Here is a 15,282-nt window from a genome sequence, read left to right as displayed (position 1 = left end):
TGTATACTTTGCTGATTATTAAAGTATTCACCTCCAACATGCAAAGTGAATTGGTCAGATTATTTACATCACACAATTGGTCTCTCCGTAGGCTTAGCTAAATGTCCTTACTTTCAGCACTAGGGTTGCTTAGTAGCACTTTAGATAAGGGTTGGATGTCTCCTTCCTAGAGAGCGCTTATATCTAACCATCCTGAGAATCTTGCCATTTTCAGTCTGCGTTGCCTATTCTCCATATATAGGTCTCTTCTCTATTATTACCTTTCTCCATATCAAGGAACAACTTAATTTCATGTTCTGCTGCAATTTTCCCTCTTCCTTTCCATGTTCTTTCTTCGTCTCTGTCCTCCTTCTCGGTGATGCAGTCATTGAGAGCTTATAACTAGATGTCTCTTGAGATGGATAAAAACTTTTTCTTCCTCACAGAGTGCAATGCTGCCATACATAAAAAATGCATTGAAAAGATCATTGGCAGGTGTACGGGCACCGCGGCCAACAGCCGGGACACCATGGTGAGTGAGCGTCTCCACTAAACTAATGCACTTACATTGCATTATTATCATACATGGATGGATATATATAATATGCAGCTTAGCAGTATCCAGATAATTGTATATACGCCTCATTTGTCTATAGGGTATTTTATCACATTTACTCTCAAGTGGGAATTTTCTGATTCACTTTCTCCACTTTTCCCCTCTGTTTTTAAAGGATTTATACAGGACTTTTTTTTATCCTCATAGTAAAAAAAACCCAAAACAGGCTACCTACCTGCATGTTGTGCTGTGCCGGCACAGAGTGGTCACAGACTGCTCCTACTGGTGATTCAGCAACTTGCACTGGCACTGCATAGACAGAGCAGCAGATTCTCTTCCCCTTAGCTCTGTTCACTGCTGACATCATGCTGATTCACAGCCAGCTTCCCACTGCCTAGCTGCGGAGATCCAACTGTCAGTCAGCATGCCATTGTCAGTCGCTCCTTCAACAGAACAGTCCGGAAGAAGAAAAACTGCTCTATTGATGACGAGCAGCTGGATCGCTGACAGGAGGGGTCAGTGACCGGCCTTGTGCCAACGCCGTGTAGAACAGGCAGGTAGATGGCAACTACTCGTATGTAAGGATGCTTTCACACTGCCTTCTGGCACCTTTTTGTTTGTCACGTTAGGGCCCATCATTTTCAGGCGTGTATGCCTACTGGAGGCGGACATAGAGGTGTAGTAGAATGCATCTGAATGTCCACCTCCAGTATACGCCCAAAAATGATGCGCGACAGAGTGCACGTTCTCTCTGTCGGCACCATTGTAGTTTATGGCGAATACGTCCAAAACCCGTTTGGAGGGGGGGGAGCAGTGGTCGCATGTAAGCCCCAACTGGACCAACGTATGGGTGCCAGAAGGCAGTGTGAAAGCAACCTCAGTTTTTAGGCACATGTTAAAAATAGAAAAAGAAAAAAGGTCTGGATAAACCCTTTTTAAGGATTTTTGTATGCAGCATTCTGGTAAATTACACCTTTATCTAAATGAGCCAATAACCAGTTTGGCTGAGCGAGCAGTCATTTAAATAATTGGCCTTTCCATAACCGTTTTATTAAGAAATCAATAGTCCGGATTCTTCTTCGAAATGTCAAACCAATATTTCTATCTGTTCTTCAGATTACAGAATTATCGGCTTATTAGATGCAGATCAGGAGGAAACGTGTGACTATATACATGAACAGGATGAGATACACGTACAAATGTGTGAAAGTGATACGAGAACTGATTCTACTGCCCCCAGTTATCACTTTTAACACTTTGTGCTTTTAATATTTTTAAGACGTTAGGGAATTAAAGAAGCATGAGACTCCAATTGTGTTGTGTCCCCATCAGCATTTTAGCCATTCTCTCACAAAGGCTCAGTCACCGCTGTCCGTTGGCCTTTTTGGGGCATAGAGATTTCACTACAAGGGTTCTTCTCACGCTAGGACCCCTCCTCTGTTAACCAGACTGGTGAGCTGCTGTAAAGAGAAGCTTGTGGTCTGGAGGACTTGGTGCGACCACATATTGCACAGGTCTGCCGCTTCCCCCTGGCAGCAGCAGTTCATTGCTTAAAGACTTATTGCAAGGACCCATGTGATTAGCAGCTCCTCTCTTGGAAAAGTGGTAATCCCTTAAAATAGTTGTCTGAGGCCTATGGCTATGTGGCCTTTCCAGAAATGTGAGCCATGTGCACAGTTTATATAAAGGTGAAAAACATACATAGACATTGATATATGTGTCCATGTAAGCAACAAGCAGGAATTCTGCACAAAACCAAACACCACCCCTCCTTTGTCACGATGCCCAAGCTCTACATTTTGCCACCTTTTTATGACTTAGTTTTAAAGGGAATTTGTGACATCAGAAAATGACTTGCCATTTAAATTGGGTTTTTATTTTATATGTATTTTTTTAATTTGGCAGTACATTTTTCATATTTCAATCTATATATAAAAACAATAAAAATCTTGCAATTTTCACACAGACAGACCACATAGGCTATTTTACACTTGTACTTCCTGTTCTTTACAAATGATTTCTCAGACGTCTCACTGTCACCAGAGGCAGGACACCTCTATACACAACTAATAACACAAGACCACCGTTTACAACAGGTGATATCACAGATTAACTGCTCCTCCTGCTTTTACAGTGACCTTTGCACACGCTCATTAGACACGTCAATACAAAATATAGGGTTGAGATCTGAATATTGTGGCTATGTACATGTGTTGTTTCCTAAAACAGGAAGTTAGAGTCTAAAAAAAAGCCCCAGTTGCCATTGGGAAAATTGCATGATTTTTCTCTTTTTCTTTTGTAATGTAATATTTATTAGAATTTGGATTATTTTTTAATTGACTGGTGTTTTCTGTGTTTTTAGTTCCAAAGGGAAAGGTTTAACATAGATATGCCTCACCGGTTCAAAGTGTACAATTATAAGAGCCCTACCTTCTGCGATCACTGCGGCAGCCTGCTATGGGGATTGGTGAAACAAGGGTTAAAATGTGATGGTGAGTATACAGACCCCTAGTTCCTCTAATGTCTTACCTCAAGCTTCTGCTGCAGTAAGACCAGGTCAGATACATGAAGATATTCACATGAGAACCTGCACAACTTCTGTAAAGACTTTACCAAGGAAACGGCAATGGCCCCGAAATTGTGAATGTTTAATTCCCATGATTTGTTCTCATTAGTAGCTCCCATATGAGTCGTGTATTAAAGGGATTGCGCTACAAATAACATAAGGTGTGACTACTGGCAGATTGGGACCTACACCCTTGTGACTAGAGGTCCTAGTTCTCTTCATTCACTGCTTATGAGAGCAGTGGTCTTCCGATGAATAGTTAAACCCCCAACCATCATATGGTTGTCATATATTCTGAGGATGGATGATACATGTTGGTTAGTATATGGTTATGATTAGTATATTACATATATATATATATATATATATATATATATATATATATATATATATATATACACTAGCTGAAGAGCCCGGCGCTGCCTGGGCATAGTAACTAACTACGGTTAGTTACAGTATAACAAATTATAATGATTTATTTATATATATATATATATATATATATATATATATATATATATATATATAATATGCGTGTGTGTGTGTATATATATATATATATATATATATATATATATATATATATATATATATATATATATATTTGTATGCATATATATATATAGTTGAGTGTAGAGCCCTGCCCACTCCACATAGCCACATTCACTATAATATCCCTCATCATCCCGTCAGCCAGAGCCACCGGGCTACTACCCCTAATATCCCACATCATCCCGTCAGCCAGAGCCACCGGACTACTACCCCTAATATTCCACATCATCCCATCAAAGCCACCGGACTACTACCTCTAATATCCCACATCATCCCGTCACAGCCGCTGCACTACTACCACTAATATCCCACATCATCCCGTCAGAGACACCTGACTACTACCCCTAATATCCCACATCATCCCGTCAGCCATAGCCACCGGACTACTACCCCTAATATCCCACATCATCCTGTCGGCCAGAGCCACCGGACTACTACCCCTAATATCCCACACAGGGCTGCCACTAGGAATTTCGGGGCCCCATACTGGCAACATTTTCAGGGCCCCCTTTAGACCCCGCCCTGGCTCCACCCCAGCCCCGCCTCCACCCCTCAAACTGTACACAGTCTCACTGCCCTCTCTTGGAAAAACTCCACTTCTCACCAATCACATATTAACAGTTCCAATCACCAGATCACACATATAGCCGGGCAGCTTTTGTTTTGGCCAAAAGATTTTATAAGCCGCTATCACAACACTGTAGACACTTTTGGCCGAGCTCTACTCTACGCTAACCTATTAAATATTTGTTAAAATATGCAATACAATTTAGGTACTGTATTATTTTTATTTTTCAATTTTTAAAATGACCAATAATATCACATAGTGACCGAATAATATCACATACAAGGAACAAATACCACCGCACCATGGCCAGACCACATATCACCACCACAAAGTGACCAAATAATAGCACATACAAGGGACAAATACCGCAACACCATGTCCAGACCACATATTAGCACCACATAGTGACTGAATGCCACAATACTGATCAGTAATAAAAAACACAATACTATCACCATAAGTTCCATTATACACAGGAGATCTGTACTTAGTATGCAGTGTCTGTGTACAGGTAATAGAGTGATCAATGACATTATACACAGGAGCTCTGTATATAATGTACATATAATACAGTGATCACTGGTGACATTACACTGTGTGCAGCATTATAGGGCAAATGAGTATTTTGATCACATCATCCTTTTCATACATGTTGTCCTACTCCAAGCTGTATAGGCTTGAAAGTCAACTGCCAGTTATGTAAATCAGGTGATTTGCATCTCTGTAATGAGGAGGGGTGTGGTCTAATGACATCAACACTCTATATAAGGTGGGCTTAATTATTAGACAACTTCCTTTCCTTTGGCAAAATGGGTCAGAAGAGAGATTTGATGGACTCTGAAAAGTCAAAAATTGTGAGATGTCTTGCAGAGGGATGCAGCAGTCTTGAAATCGCCAAACTTTTGAAGCGTGATCACCGAACAATCAAGCGTTTCATGGCAAATATCCAACAGGGTCGCAAGAAGCGTGTTGATAAAAAAGGCGCAAAATAACTGCCCATGAATTGAGGAAAATCAAGCGTGAAGCTGCCAAGATGCCATTTGCCACCAGTTTTGCCATATTTCAGAGCTGCAACGTTACTGGAGTATCAAAAAAGCACAAGGTGTGCCATACTCAGGGACATGGCCAAGCTAAGGAAGGCTGAAAAACGTCCACCTTTCAACAAGAAACATAAGATAAAACGTCAAGACTGGGCCAAGAAATATCTTAAGACTGATTTTTCTAAGATTTTATGGACTGATGAAATGAGAGTGACTCTTGATGGGCCAGATGGATGGGCCCGAGGCTGGATCAGTAAAGGGCAGAGAGCTCCACTCCGACTCAGACGCCAGCAAGGTGGAGGTGGGGTCCTGGTATGGGCTGGTATCTTCAAGGATGAACTTGTGGGACCTTTTCGGGTTGAGGATGGAGTGAAGCTCAACTCCCAGACCTAGTGCCAGTTTCTGGAGAACACCTTCTTCAAGCAGTGGTACAGGAAGAAGTCGGTATCGTTCAAGAAAAACATGATTTTCATGCAGGACAATGCTCCATCACATGCATCCAAATACTCCACAGTGTGGCTGGCCAGTAAAGGTCTAAAAGAAGAAAAAATGACATCACCTGATCTGAACCCCATAGAGAACCTGTGGTCCCTCATAAAATGTGAGATCTACAGGGAGGGAAAACAGTACACCTCTCAGAACAGTGTCTGGGAGGCTATGGTGGCTGCGGCACGCAATGTTGATCGTAAACAGATCAAGCAACTGGCAGAATCTATGGATGGAAGGCTTTTGAGTGTCATCGTAAAGAAAGGTGGCTATATTGGTCACTGATTTTTTAGTTTTTGTTTTTGAATGTCAGAAATGTTTCTAAATTTTGTGTTTTATGTTGGTTTACCCGGTGAAAATAAACACGTGAGATGGGTATATATTTGGGTTTTATTAAGTTGCCTAATAAATCTGCACAGTAATAGTTACCTGCACAAACAAATATCCTCCTAAGATAGCCAAATCTAAAAAAAAGCCACTCCAACTTCCAAAAATATTAAGCTTTGATATTTGAGTCTTTTGGGTTGATTGAGAACATAGTTGTTGTTCAATAATAAAAAGAATCTTCTCAAATACAAATTGCCTAATAATTCTGCACACAGTGTATACACAGGACCTCTGTATATAGTATACAGTGTATAGTGTCAGTGTATAGGTAACACACTAACTCACCAGTGATGTCTCTAGGTGAAGTCCTTCATCCTTGCTTTTCATCTTTCATCCAGCACAGATCGCCATCACTTCTTCCAGCCAGGACTCGTCTCTGCAGGAAATAACACAGTTATCTAGAGCTCCGCTTGCAGAACACATTACTTATTTTTTTCCCAACTTCTACATTACATCACATGAAGAAAAAAAGGCAACATAGTGTCACTCTACACAGTAACAGGACCTTCCCCCATTTAAAACAGTATACTCAAAAAATAAAATAAATACATGACTGCAGTAATAATATCCCTTAATTATCTCCTATGGTAATGATATTCCCCATCCTAGCCCCCCGTGTGTCTCATTCCTGGCTTCAGCCATATGTTCTCCCATCCCGCCCTCATGAGTATCCATTGTGCCCCATATGATCTCCCCATCTGTCTCCATCGTATCCATCCTGCCCCATGATTCTGCACCATGTGTCTCCCATCCTGCCCCCTCCTGTGTCTCACATTCTGCCCCCTCCTGTGTCTCACTGTCACATTCTGCCCCGTGCCTCACATTCTGCCACCTCTTGTGTCTCACATTCTGCCCAGTGTCCATTCTGCCCCCTCCTGTGTCTCACAGTCACATTCTGCCCCATCATGTCTTGCATTCTGCCCCCATCATGTCTTGCATTCTGCCCCCATCATGTCTTGCATTCTGCCCCCATCATGTCTTGCATTCTGCCCCCATCATGTCTTGCATTCTGCCCCCATCATGTCTTGCATTCTGCCCCCATAATGTCTTGCATTCTGCCCCCATCATGTCTTGCATTCTGCCCCCATCATATCTTGCATTCTGTCCCCATCATGGCCCGCATTCTGCCCCCATCATGGCCGGCATTCTGCCCCCATCATGGCCGGCATTCTGCCCCCATCATGGCCGGCATTCTGCCCCCATCATGGCCAGCATTCTTCCCCCATCATGGCCAGCATTCTGCCCCCATCATGGCCAGCATTCTGCCCCCATCATGGCCAGCATTCTGCCCCCGTGTCTCACAGTGTGCCACCATCATGTCTCGCATTCTGCCCCCATATCTGCCGTCTGCCTTCTGCCCCCATCATGTCCAGCATTCTGCCCCCGGCCCCCTGGGTCGCCGCATTCAATTTAAAAAAAGTTCTTACCTGGCCGCGCTCCAGCGGCGACGCTCGCGCTCCATCCACGCTGCTGAAGCGCGCACTCGCCGGCGACTGACAATGTCGTCAGACGCCGGCAACGTGTGCGCTGCGGTTGACGTCAGCTGCCAGCCTCCGATTGGCTGGCAGCTGTTAACTATTGATGTGCGGGCCGACGGGCCCGCATGTCAATAGCGTTCAGCTGCCGCAGCGCAGAGCCACTAAGGGCCCGATTTAGCGTGCTGGTAGGGGCCCGGTAAGCAGATGAGACGGGGCCCGATGCGGCCCCCTCTGCCCACTGGGCCCCATATGCCAGTCAGGGCAGTAATCCCCTGATGGCGGCCCTGATCCCACATCATCCCATCAGCCAGAGCCACCGGACTACTACCCCTAATATCCCACATCATCCCGTCAGCCTGGGGTCAGAACCTGAGAGCTGAGTTGAATGGTCCTAACTTCCATACCGGAGAGGCCTGGCGTCAGAACTAGAGCGCTGAGTGGATTTGCCCTGACTTCCATACCAATTATCCCTTTAATAGAAGCCTGGGGTGAGAATCAGAGCGCTGAGGGATTTACCCTGACTTTCATACCGGGATCCCTTTAAGAGGAGCTTGGGGTCAGAACCAGAACGCTGAGTGGAATTGCCCTAACTTTCATACCAGGGATCCCTTTAAGAGAGGCCTGGGTCAGTACCAAAGCGCAGAGTGGATTTTCCCTCACTTCCGTACCGGGGATCCTTTTAAGAGGGTATTTGGGTCAGAACCAGAGCACTTAGTGGAATTGCCCTAACTTCCATAGCAATGATCCCTTTAAGAGAGGCCTGGGGTCAAAACCAAAGCACTGAATGGATTTGCCCTGACTTCCATAACAATGATCCCTTTAATAGAAGCCTGGGGTCAGAATCAGAGCGCTGAGGGATTTGCCATAACTTTAAGAGGGAAGATGTGTCTACGGGATGGAGGATGTGTGATGGGAATATGGGCACGGGAGGGGGGATTCATTTCTGTCATGTGCTCTCTGTTCCTTTCTGGGGGGCAGACAATGGCTGGGAGCTTATGTTCCCGGGGATTCTAAATTTCTCCCACCCGGTCAGTGTCTGCTGAGGTGTTGTCGAGTGGGAAAACTGTTGCTCATAGCAGCCAATCACAGCTCAGCTTCTTTTAAACAGCTCAGGTGAAATGAAAGATTCTTTGTGATTGGTTGGTGATACACACACATTCAATTATATATATATATATATATATATATATATATATATATATATATATATATATATATATATATATATATATATATTAGTGTGTAATTTTTTTTATTTCACAGAAGCATATGTATGGGCCCTATGTGCTGCATCTTGTATCTGTGCAGCTTGATATCTCTGTTGTAGACTTGCCCTCTTGTCCTCAATTGCCTTTTGCCATTGTATTGTGCCAAGACAAGAGGTGATGCGTGATGTTATTAGCGCTGTACTGTGGCCGAGTGCTAAAGAAATACAGTATAGCTCAGGCACATTCAAGGGGACACTAAATCATTAACTCCAATGACTCTGATCACTTGTTTTAATTTCCCTTTTCCCCTATAGTTTTATAAAGGTACCTTCCTTCCCCACCCTCCACACACAATGGGCAGTTTTTTTTTTAATCTAAAAAAAAAAAAGTCTCAAATTTTGTGTTAATTTTTAAAAATAGATTTTTTTAGCAGTTGTATTTTTATTTGCCTATTGCATAGCTCCAAATCAACTGGATAAATAGCAAAGCTAACATTCTAGCTGTCACTAGAGGGAGCTGACGTGCCTAATGTGTACCGTGGTACTATACAGTATGCTCTGAAGCTCCCTCTAGTGGTGGTTGCTGCCAGTCAAAATGTTATGTTTTAATTTTGTATATCCCGGAGATTTGGAGCTCAGGAAAAAAATGTCTCGGCATCCAGAATAAAAATATATTAATGTGCATGTTCATTTGAATTTGAAAATTGCTTTATAATTAAAAGTGGACATTTACTTTAAGAAGGCGCTGTCAAAATATATATATTTTCAACCAATGTTAAATTACTATTAAGCCCTTACGTATTATATGAGGTTTCTTGCACTGAGAGTGTCCTACCACAGAGGGGAAGACAGGCCGCCAGAAGCACTGAATTCTCTCATGATATTTAGACCGCACACAATGTATAATATGTCTGTCTCTTCCATTCTGTAGAGTGCGCTATGAACGTCCATCACAAGTGTCAGACTAAAGTGGCTAATTTGTGTGGCATCAACCAGAAACTTCTAGCAGAAGCTCTGACCCAAGTCAGCGTGGTAAGAAATGAGCTGGAACATGTGCAGGGAGCAACCCGGTTGATCCTTGGGTTGTGTGATCTGACTAATCCGTTTAATTGTATTAGGTATATCGGCTATTAGAGGGCACATGCTTATATTGCATTCCTGATGACAGTGTTAAAGGGGTAGTCTGGGCAAAAGGTGTTTTATACCTGGGGGTAGGGTTCTCTAAAGATAAAAAAAATAACTCCCATCTGCCTGACATCACCCACCTGGTCTCGGCACTGGAAGCCATGGCCATTCCATCCAACCAGTCACAGGATCATATCTGCCTGCTATTGGTTACAACGGTCAAGTGACTTGAATTGCAAGGTTTAAGTCATCTGACCATTGCAGCCTATCACAGACTTTAGTGGTCCTGTGACTGGTTGAACGGTCCTTGGAGCAGACAGCGGAGGTAATGATCACTATTTGCAACCCCTTTAAGGTCATGTGCAGGACTATTTTTTTTTTTTTCTCTCTCCTTTTTCTCTTTCTGTCCTTTTTTCTTTCTCTTCCTGTTTCATTCGTGCTCTTTCTTTTTCTTGCTCTCTCTTTTTCTCTTGTTCTTTATTTTCTTTTGTTCTCTTTTTCTCTAGTTTTCTCTTGCTTTCTCCTTTCTCTTCCTCACTCTTTTTTTTTTTTTTTTCCTTTCTTGCTCTCTCTTTTTTTTCTCTTGCTCGCACTCGCTCTTTTTCTTTTGCTCTCATGCTCTTTTCCTCTTGCTCTTTCTCTAGGTCGCTATAAATGTAATGTGTTTTTTTTTTTTTTTGTTTTGTTTTTTTAAATAGAAAAACAGGAAATCTGATTCCGGCCTAGAAAACATTGCCATATACCAGGGCGTAATTCCAAAAGGCCCAGGTGCTGCCGGACCCGGACTGGATACAACAGGTAAGTACAAACCATGGAAAAGGAAAGTTCTTCATATTTAAATTAAGTGAAATCTTAATAATGTGCACGAAAAAAGAAATATGGTTTTCATTTTTTGGGTCAGCAGACAACCAGTATGACCGGCTCTGGGAGGGGAGCAGTCCACGGCCAACTGTCAGGGTCTCCAGCCTCATAAACCGAGTCACCGTAGATAAATTTGTTTTTCACAAGGTCCTTGGGAAGGGCAGCTTCGGCAAGGTAATGGTTTGTGGCGTTTAGCAGTATTTCCGTCTTCTGCAGTGTGCACCACTGACTCTTCTGGCTCTGCCGCTCTTTAGGTGCTGTTAGCCGAGCTGAAGGGCAAGAACGAGTTCTTTGCAATAAAGGCCCTGAAGAAAGACGTAGTTCTGATCGATGATGATGTGGAATGTACTATGGTGGAGAAACGCGTGCTCGCTTTGGCCTGGGAAAATCCCTTTCTCACACACATTTACTGCAGCTTCCAGACGAAGGTAATGATCAGGATCATAAGCGAGGGTCTGCAGGCCCGCGCGCTGTGTACATGGGATCCTGCTTGGAAATAAGTGTTGCATTTGACCCTACAACTCTAGTGTACTCTCTAGGCCCAATTGACATTATCTGGGAAATTGGTGGCAACCAATCACTGAATTGATGAGCAGTTTTCTAGTGGTGTAAATTAGACCTCTGTTGGTAGGAAAGAAAACTGTGTCACATGTGCCAAATGTTGGATGTAGCTACCCTGTAAGTCTAACCCCCTTGTCCAACGTCCACTATACATGTATATATGTGCTATACAGCCATTGCCTGCCTCTGACAAAACCCCCCGATGTCTGTTGATCGGCAGCAGCATTTATGTGATACGCCGGTTCCCAGAGGGCCGATTGGATTGCTATGGCCGCCAGGGTTTTGCAAAAGGCACCCAGTGCCGCCATCTTTGTACTCTGTTGTGAGATTGAAAATTAAACCTATTTGGTATTGCCAAATCTGCAAAAGTCTGATCTATCAAAATATAAAGTAATCTAACTCGAGATGATAAAAAGAAAAATGAATGAACACTTCCAATTTTTTTTTTCTTAGTTGGCCCTCCTCCCCCAAAAATGTAATAAAGCGATCAAAACATGGCATCTTCCCCTAAAATTTTACCAATAAAAATGTCGGCTCACCCCTGAAAAAAAGCCCTCACAGAGCTGCATTGATGTAAAAATAAAAAGCCTTAGCGGTCTTTAAAAACGTTTTTTTTGTTCTTTAACCGCTAAAATATATATATAAAAAAAATATATATAGGTATAGTATTATTGTAATTGTACTGATCTGATGCATCGCATTGTCAGGTAGTTTTTACCGCACACTGAACATTGTCAAAACAAAGCCTAAAAACTCTGGCGGAATTGCTTCTTGGTTTTTTTTTTTAAATCATTTCTTCACACTTGGATTTTTTTTCTGTTTTTTTGTTTTTCAGTAAATGATGTAGTTAAATGAGTAGAATCATTCAAAACTACCAGTTGTCCTGCAAAAAAAAAAAAAAAGTCCTCCTATGGGGAAAAAAAAACAGGTGGAAAAAAAACAGGTGCAAAAATAAAATATGGTCGAAACGGGAAAGGGGTTAATGAGCATTGCATCATGGACAGGAGAGTGAGCCAAGCTATACACTATCGCTAGTATTGTAAAGGGACCCTACAGAGGCACTACCTCCAATACAGGACACTAGTGACACCGTTACTTACCTCCCGGGAGAGATCATTGTCATTCGGACTCGTACAGAAGATACTGAAAGCACCTAAGGGTTTTGCAACAAATATTTTTGAGTGTAATTTTTCCACGACTTGGATCTTATTCTACAATTCCCCTAATATTTGTTTTTCTTTATTATGTCTCCAATAGGAACATCTGTTCTTTGTGATGGAGTTTCTGAACGGAGGAGATCTGATGTTTCACATACAAGACAAGGGTCGGTTTGATCTTTTCAGGGCTACGTGAGTATATTTCATACATTGCGTCAGTCATTAAAGAAGGGGGCAGCATTAAGTGTACAGCACAGTCACAGTTCTCTAACCCCACGTCTGTGCCTAGGGATCTGGACTCTGCAGCCTGATACTTCCAGAGAACAAGTTGCCGTAAATTCCCATTTGTGGCTGTAGAGTTAGAGGGTGCTTCAAAAGTGAGGGTCATCAAATTGGGGCACTCATCAACACAACTGAGAGCTTCAGGAAACTGCCCAGTATACATTGCTTAGTCATTCTTAACCCCTTTCCTACATTAGACGTACTATTCCGTCCATGTGACCTGGGACCTAAGTCCCAAGGACGGAATAGTACGTCCAGCGCGATTAGCGGCGCTCACGGGGGGAGCGCTGCTGATCGCGGCCTGGTATCAGCTGATTATCACAGCTGACACTCAGCACTATCTGTCAGGGGCAGTCACAGACCGCCCCCGGCACGTTAACCCCTGGCACACTGCGATCAAACATGAGGGGCATAGGACAGAAGCACGCAGGGAAGGGGGCTCCCTCTGTGCTTCCCTGCGACCCCCGGAGCAGTGCAATGTGCTGCGTCGCTCCGAGGGTCTCCTCTCTGCAGGCCTCCGGATCCAATATGGCCACGGGGGCTTTCTGGGGCCTGCAGAGATGCGGCTTCCACAGTGCCTGCTGAGAGCAGGCACGGAGGAAGCCTGCAGCAGCGCCTGTCAGATCGCTGACCTGTCACAGCACTGTGTGAAGTGTCATGACTCCTTATAGTGACGTCCCCACCTGGGACAATATAATAAAGTAAAAAAAAAAAAAACAAGTGGAAAAATAATTTCTAAAAAATCCCCAAATAAATTTAAAAAAAAAAAAATTCCCCAATAAATTTTTTTTTGTAAATAAGAAAAAAAAAAAATTGTAAAAGTACACACATTTAGTATCTTATCGCCGCGTCCAAAACGACCCGCCCTATAAAACTGTCCCACTAGTTAACCCCTTTAGTTAACCCCTTCATAAAAAAAAAAAATGCAAAAAACAATGCTTTATTATCATACCACTGAACAAAAAGTGCAATAACGCGCGATCAAAAAGACGAAAACTGCTGAAAACGTCATCTTGTCCCGCAAAAAATGAGCTACGACACGGCATCATCAGCGAAAAAATAAAAAAGTTATAGCTCGCAGAACAAAGTGATGCAAAAATAATTTATTTTTTATATAAAATTGTTTTCATTGCATAAAAGCACCAAAACATAAAAAAAAGATATAAAGGAGGTATCGCTGTAACCGTACTAACCCGAAGAATAGAACCGCTTTATCAATTTTAACGCACGCGGAACGGTGTAAACGCACCCCCCCAAAAGAAATTCATGAAATGCTGGTTTTTGTTTATTCTGCGTCCCAAAAATCGGAATAAAAAGCGATCAAAAAATGTCACGTGCCCGAAAATGGTACCAATAAAAACGTCAACTCGTCCCGCAAAAAATAAGACCTCACATGACTCGGTGGGTCAAAATATGGAAAAATTATAGCTCTCAAAATGTGGTGATGCAAAAAGTATTTTTACAATAAAAAGCGTCTTTTAGCGTATGACAGCTGCCAAATATAAAAACCCGCCATAAATAGTAAATCAAACCCCCCATTATCACCCCCTTAGTTAGGGAAAAATAATAAAATTAAAAAAAAGTATTTATTTCCATTTTCCCATTAGTCGTAGGGTTAGGGCTAGGGTAAGGCTGTGTGCACACGATGCGGATTCTGCTGCGGATTTTTCCGCGCAGATTTGGCTAAATCCGCAGTTAAATCCACAGGTCAAATGACCTGCTTTTTACCTGCGGATTTAGTGCGGATTAGTCTGCGGTTTTCCCCTGCGTTTTGACACCTGGTAGTGGAGGAGGTGTCAAACCGCTGCGGATTCCGCACAAAGATGTGACATGCTGCGGATCTAAAACCGCAGCAAATCCGCGTGGAAAAATCCACAGCATGTGCACTACGTTTTTCATTTGCCATTGAATATAAAGATACTATACAACGCAGCAGAAACTGCTGCGGATCCGCAGGGCCAAATCCGCTGCAGATCCGCAGCAGAATCCGCAACGTGTGCACACATCCTTAGCGTTAGGGTTAGGGGTGTGTTGGGGTTAGGGTTGAAGTTAGAATTGGGGGGTTTCCTCTGTTTGGGCACATCAGGGGCCCTCCAAACGCAACATGGCGTCTGATCTCAATTCCAGCCAATTCTGCGTTCAAAAAGTCAAACGGTGCTCCTTCCCTTCCAAGCTCTGCCACGCGCCCAAACAGTGGTTCCCCCCTACATATCAGGTATCAGCCTACTCAGGACAAATTGCACAACAAATTTTGGGGTCCAGTTTCTCCTGTTACCCTTGGGAAAATAAAAAAATTGGGGGTAAAAAATGATTTTTTCCACAAACATGATCTTTTGGTCCCCAATTTTTTTATTTTACAAAGGGTAACAGGAGAAATTGGACCTCAAAAGTTGTTGTCCAATTTGTCCTGAGTACTCTGATACCCCATATGTGGGAGAAAACTAATGTATGGGCACACGTCGGGGCTCGGAAGGGAA

At 43.0% G+C, this 15,282-nt stretch overlaps 1 protein-coding gene across 7 annotated transcripts in view; it reads left to right on the top strand.

Annotated features, from left to right (window-relative positions):
• Positions 1-15,282, top strand: part of PRKCD (protein kinase C delta) — a 95,286-nt gene that overhangs the window by 63,862 nt on the left and 16,142 nt on the right. For 6 of the 7 annotated variants that reach the window (XM_073549617.1, XM_073549616.1, XM_073549615.1 and 3 more), the window contains 7 exons: positions 426-511; positions 2,898-3,027; positions 9,751-9,851; positions 10,643-10,742; positions 10,846-10,979; positions 11,060-11,233; positions 12,624-12,715. In XM_073549617.1, the coding sequence (XP_073405718.1) occupies positions 426-511; positions 2,898-3,027; positions 9,751-9,851; positions 10,643-10,742; positions 10,846-10,979; positions 11,060-11,233; positions 12,624-12,715 (817 nt within the window). The remainder of the gene's footprint in view (positions 1-425; positions 512-2,897; positions 3,028-9,750; positions 9,852-10,642; positions 10,743-10,845; positions 10,980-11,059; positions 11,234-12,623; positions 12,716-15,282) is intronic. The other variant, XM_073549613.1, reaches the window with a different exon arrangement.

Source organism: Dendrobates tinctorius, unplaced genomic scaffold (genome assembly GCF_039654945.1).
Source record: "Dendrobates tinctorius isolate UK_male_01 unplaced genomic scaffold, ASM3965494v1 ptg000159l, whole genome shotgun sequence".
In the NCBI taxonomy this organism is placed as follows: Eukaryota; Metazoa; Chordata; class Amphibia; order Anura; family Dendrobatidae; genus Dendrobates; species Dendrobates tinctorius.
The sequence above is the reverse complement of the archived record's forward strand: the minus strand, read 5'-3'. Positions and strand labels throughout refer to the sequence as shown.